The sequence below is a fragment of the Pelecanus crispus genome, chromosome 8 (assembly GCF_030463565.1).
Source record: "Pelecanus crispus isolate bPelCri1 chromosome 8, bPelCri1.pri, whole genome shotgun sequence".
Taxonomy (NCBI): Eukaryota; Metazoa; Chordata; class Aves; order Pelecaniformes; family Pelecanidae; genus Pelecanus; species Pelecanus crispus.
In genome coordinates, this window is record NC_134650.1 from 28,436,367 (window position 1) to 28,442,600 (window position 6,234).

Sequence of the window (6,234 nt, forward strand, 5' to 3'; positions counted from 1 at the left end):
GCTGACTTTTCTAATGGAGCTCTTAAATTAAGAGCAGTATTCTGTGCGATCTTCCTTAGAAGACTAAGCTAGACTTCTTGATGGCTACTTCAAGGGGAAAAGAGAAAAATTGCTTTATTTTCTGAATTTATTTTTGTATTCTCTTTTGGTCATTCTAGGAAATAGGTCTCCCCTGTTCATCATCTGTGAGAATTTGAGAGTATCCAATTTAGTAGGATGAGATGAAGGAAAACTTTTGATAGAGATTGTATTTCATAGATTAAGTAATGGCTTAAAAAGCAAGATTTGCTGCTGTGTCCTTCCAGTAGACCACTATATTTTAATGCTACTGTTGACGTACTGAGAGTGAGTGGAAGCCCTTGGGTAAGAAAGAATCTCAGAATCTTTTAGGTTGGAAGGGAAGTCCAACCCCCCAAGAGCCGTGAGGTCAAAGAGGGGAGGGAAGAAGGCAGCAGCTCTGAGGAAAGAGGCTGCATTTCAGTTCAGAGAAGCAAGGAAGGTAGCAATGAGATGATAGTGGGATACAAGGAGGGTAGTGGAGGCACTTACAGTGAGGTCTGCTTTTAATTTTATTTCACTTAAATTTAAGGGGAACTATTGCAGTATTTGGTAACTTCTTACCAGTTACTTGTGTGTTAAGGGTAGGATTTGAAAATACAATGTGAAGTTTCATATCATCTCTGTATTGCCATACTGTCTCAGGTCTCAGTAGCATTTATACAGGAAACAAACTGCTAGAATCTAGCTCGGTGAACTTGCAACTGGTTATACTGGGGAGTTAAATCACTAGGTGGTATTTTTCAAATCTAAATGGAAGCAGAATTTGGCCTACCGCATTGCAGGTGAAGCTAGCACAACTGTATTTCCATTTTGAGCTTCACAACTTGGCTTTACACAGTTCATCATGCATGATTAGATGGTTTTGTTTTGGGGGTTTTTTTTCTTTCTTTTTTTCTTTCTTTCTCTCTTTAGGCCTAGGCCTAAGCTCTGACAACTTTGAAATTTCTGTGCAGGGTAGTTTTCCCACTTTCATGTTTTCCTCATTGTTTATGTATTTCAAGTGTAACCTTTTAAACACTGTCCCTCACAAGAGACTATAGACCTTTACTTACTGTACATCTACTGATAATCTAAAGTATGTACTATCTTGAGACATTCCTTCCAAAGAGTAAACTTACATTTTGTAGATTTGTTTCAAGGGCAGGTCTGGGAACTGATAAATCTAATATTTGCACGGTCTGGTTGCCCTGGCAGGGACTGTCTAGAAAATACTTCTTATATTTGTCTTTTACTTAATGGCATGGGTATAGATGTGAAGGTGGCTAGAATTCAGTAGTAAAAATTCTGGGAGGTTCTCTTCTTTTACATTCTCTGGGCTCTTGGGTTTTGTTCTCTGTGGAAGGTGTATACTGTGATGGTTGGTTGTTGTTTTTTTTTTTCCTTTTCAGCTTCACTTTGGATGGCTATAATGTGTCCTGTATGCCCAAATATAATACCTTTTTCTCCCTAAGCTGGCAGGAGACTTTTTGTATTATTGGAAATCAAAGGAAGGCAGCATAGTATATCTACATTGTGTGCACTTGGCAATCCTCTGAAATGTTAGTGCAAAACAGCCATTTTGGGGGAGACAGGAAACACTTCTTGGCACTGAAAGGATATTCTATAACTTGGGTTATGTTAAACATTTTGTCTTCTGAATTACAGGAGTCACTTCAGTAGTCTTCGTAGCGTGTTCAAGTATGCTCAGTCCCTTTCCAGGATACGTAATTTTGGAAAGATTGAGATAGATATGAAACATTGTTTCATATTCCCCAAGATCTATTTACTGACTATAGATTTCATATTTGTACCAGGCCCTCCAATAGTATGCATGATTACTGTTCAGATTCAGGATCTCAAATATTTCTTAGATCTGATCCACGCGTGGGTTTTTTGTTTTAATTTATTGGTGTGACTGTACTGTACAGTCACTATTTTTATTTTAATATTCTTCTACAAACCTATCATGATGCAGTTACACTGTATAGTTTATTTCTTTTTCCTATATGGAAATATACTATACTAGTATAAATGCTGTTTTGTCTTCTAAGTGCATTCATGCTGGGACATTGTTTTTCTTTAACTACTCTGGTGTAGTCTGTGCAAGTCTATTATACGCAGCTGAAGTGTTTATCACTCAACCCTGGAGAAGCTGCAGTTTATTTCCATGACTCCGTAACAGATCTGAATGAGATCTGTATGCTGCTTCTAATCTCCCACTTCAGTATGCATGCTGGAAGATGCTCATCTGTCCCAGTGAGAGTCATTACTGGAAGCATGATTATGCAAACTTAAGAGTTTTGTTACCTGATGCTGCCGTCTCATGAGTAGAAGGAAAAAAGGAGCACTTCATGGTCTAAACTATTTCCCTTCCTTGACAAGGAACAATTCAAATGCACAGTTTAGAATATTCCCCATATGCATTTACTTTAAATCTATTTCTACAACTGGTAATTCAGCTGATGGTTTTGGTTTTTTTTTTTTTATCTTGCATAAAAATAGTATCTGTCAAATTCACTGTCTCCTGCCAGTTATTATAGCTGATGCTCTTAATTATGGTTGCAAATGATCATCTGTGTGGCTTGCTGTACCAGAACTGTTCCTCTCTTGCTGATTATCATATATCACACTTGTACTGTAGTATGCACCTGATGACTACAATGGCCTTATTCAGCTGACCGATCAAGCAAGGAGTGTGTTACAAGCACCGAAAGAGTGGGTCTGTTTGTAACTCTTTGTAACTTCTGAAGAAGGTAAGATGCGACTGCCAGGAACTGGGTCTCCAGTGGTGAATGGGAAGGGAAAAAAGGGCTTGATGATAGAGAATTGTTTGCTTATGGCTTTTCCCCCCCTTCTTAGCTTGCATTGAGATCCTTGCTTTAACTCTTCTGCTTTTGTCCTGTTAAAAAAATCAACTAACCTAAAGAAACAGGCCAATTGTGATCTGTAGTTGATGGGATAGCAATGGTGGAGGTAGTGTGATTGCCTGGTTCTGCTCAGATGGTGTGTTAAACTTCCAGAAGGGTTTATTAGTGTTTGTTTCTCATGTGAAGCTTTCGGTCCAGTATTTTATTTTTAGCACAGCAGCAGGAATTTTTTTTTTCTTGATATGGCTACAAAGCACACACAAATGTATGTGCAAAACCCCCAAACCTCTAGCTTTCTCTTTCCTGTATCACATAGCTATCCAGAGATTAATTTGTCTGCTTGTTGATCGCCCTAATGTAATGTGAACTACTACTTCTTTTTTTTTTTTTTTAGAAGAGGTTTCTTTGGTATAGTGGCTTTCTAATGCGACTAACTACATTTGCTAATGGTAAACTTCCCCACATTTTTGGCACTAATGCATAATGCTTAAAGAAATTTTTTTGTGTGTGACCTATGTGGAGTTTGTGACTTCCCAACACTATTGTATTCCATTCAAAATGCTACTGGTTAGTTACTACGGTTTTTTTTTTTCCTTAAAAAAAACACACAAAACTTTCAATACCAAAATGGCAATCAAATACTGTGCCCTGATAGAAGTATCTTTGTAGATGAAGCTACCTTCACATAATCACCATCAACTCGGTTGTTTTCAAACTAGTTGGTTTCTCGTGATACTGTTAGAACTGCTAAGGAGAAGATAGATTAGAGGCTGCATGGTCTGGTGGTGTACCCAGTATTATTCTGAGCATTTCCATATTTATGTGACCTTGGACAATCTGTTTGGCTGTCTTGTTTTACCCAGATTAACTGGAAAACCAGATCAGCAATAGGGTTCTACCATGTATGAGATGGAAACAGTCTTTGACTAGAAAATAATTAATGGAGTAGCTCATCCTGAATTCTAAGCAGTCCAAAGTAGTATCATACAGATACCACTCTTTTTAAAATAAAACATCCAGAAGAAAAGATTTGTATGGATTTGAATCTATATTTTTAAATATATATGTAGATAAAGAAAATCTATTTCTATCTAGAAATCTATATAAATAAGAACCTGAAAGTAGTGCGTCTTAAAATAAAACTGAAGGGTTTTGTTTAACCCTTTTCATTATGTTGCTTGCAGAATGTGTAGACTTCTCTGCTAACTTTCTATGCAACAATTATAACATGAATTTACAGATCTTTACCCTGGTATTACACCAAGGCTGCTATTTAAACTACTTTTTTAAAGTTCTCCTCTGTGCCCAGAGGTCTAACTGTGCTCCATGTGTGTTTTCAGCTGACTCTGAACTGCAATATTAAACTTACATTCAGGACTGATGTGCTAAATGACTTGATCCTCTATGGATTAACAGCAAAGACCTGGTTGGAGCAGACCATCTTTTAGCTCTGATTTGCGGCTCAACACAAACCGTGTACAACTTTCTCTTTGAGCACAGTGTTATTCTGAAATAAACCAAGATTCCTTCCAAACCTGAACTGGGCTTCAGACAGACATGATGTTTTATTTGTGTTTTGAATTTCTTTCTGCATGCTATTTCTTGACTAACTTTAGTTCTCTGAGAAGAGATGAAGTCTGTACTAACTGTCTTATATGTGCTTTTAGTTTCTAAAGTGTACTGTTGCTTATATCTTAAGAATACTTTTACTGCCTGCTAAGTATTTGGGTGAGTGAAGCTCTGGCATGTACTTGCTTTATTTTCATATGTTTGAATGTAAAGCTGATCAGAAACTGCTGCTGTTAATAACTGGGAAGTCTGATACTTCTTGCAGTGTACCAGACACGCATAAATACTACAGTCAATCAATCAATCATAGAATGGTTTGGGTTGGAAGGGACCTCTCAAGGTCCCTTCCAACCCAAAGCATTCTACAAAAAGTGAAACTCTTTAAAATATTTTAACCTTTTATAAAATCATGAGGACATATGTCCCATGAACATAGCTTGAATGGGGTTAATACTTGTAAGACTGGTTGGTTTTCCAGCATAGACCATATGCTTTGCCTGGCACTGATTTCTTCAGCAAACTAATCTTGTATGCTGAGCTTTTGATCCTTCAACCTTTGGTTTTGAAATGTCACTGAGATCCGTTTCTATCCAACAAATAGGGCTCATGAACTTAGCTTGGAAGGACTTCCAGCATGTTGTGGCTGGGGTTCCATAGGGCAGAGAGAGATGTCTGCTTTAAACTCAGCATTTTGAAACTGCCTTGTAAGAATTCATGAGGGCAAATGAACTCCAAAGTAAATCAACTGCAGTGACTAAATAATCTCACTTGCCATCCTGCTTTTTTTTTTTCTCAGCCTTGTTAAAATGACAATAAAGGTCTTTTAATTCAGTTGGACTGCACCAAATTTTACTTCATTTTAGTGAACAATCTTTCTTGCACTGTATACCTGTGTTAAGTTCAGCTCATCCTCCCAACACAGAACTCCCATACAGCTCTGGGGTTTTTTGTCTTTCTTTTCTTGTCAACCTTTAATCTGAATTACTTCTCTAGCAAAATCTTTGCATGGAGTTATGTCTACATGATTCTGTTCAGCACAGCAGCAGAATAAGAGCTGCTGCTGTTCTCCAAGCCAAGTTTTTAATCTTTGGTCCCTTCTCTGCCTTCCTATTCTCACATCCAGAATCTCTTTTTGCCGCAGACACAGGAGTGGAGTGAACCAGATGCACAGCATTAAAAACTGCATTTCCAGGTGTGCTCTCTGGTCTTAATAGTTTTTTTTTTTTCTTTTGTCTTCTTGTACCATTGCAGCTCCATGCAGATTCCATCCTCGTGCTTTACAACTTTAGTGGCCAGCCCAGTGGAGAGGCGTTGGTGACTTTTCCAAGCCTGGATCTAGCTAAGAAAGCAGTGGCTGAGAAAAACGGACAGCTGCTGGGAAGCCGCTATGTAGAACTGTACCTGGTCTAACTAAACACTCTTTGAGGGATGGGGAAAGAATGCTGCACTAAACACCGTGCCTTTTGCAAAATAAGTAGTTTTCCCTTGCCACCCAGGCAGCAGCAAATGTGCCTTTTCAGCATAATGTGTTGGAATGTAGAGTGGTACATGTCCTGTATTTAATTTGAAAAATGGCGTATCCTATGCCAAAGATAAAGTGAAACAAAAAATTATGCAGTTAATTTACTTAATTTCTAATGTACTTCTTTAAAAATAAGCAAACCTGCTCCTGGTATCTAGTTAATCCTGAAGACAATCTAATAGCACTTCAGCTATCACAGCCATGGGAGAAACCTGTTCAGTAGCATTTGAAGTGGAA

General features: G+C 38.0%; 1 protein-coding gene across 3 annotated transcripts in view; it reads left to right on the forward strand.

Moving 5' to 3' along the window:
* Positions 1–5,885, forward strand: part of ESRP2 (epithelial splicing regulatory protein 2) — a 44,658-nt gene extending 38,773 nt beyond the window's left edge. For 2 of the 3 annotated variants that reach the window (XM_075715344.1, XM_075715345.1), the window contains exon 15: positions 2,681–2,770. In XM_075715344.1, the coding sequence (XP_075571459.1) occupies positions 2,681–2,770 (90 nt within the window). Of the gene's footprint in view, positions 1–2,680; positions 2,771–5,726 lie in introns of those variants that run through there. The other variant, XM_075715343.1, reaches the window with a different exon arrangement.
* Positions 5,886–6,234: the final 349 nt, after the last annotated feature.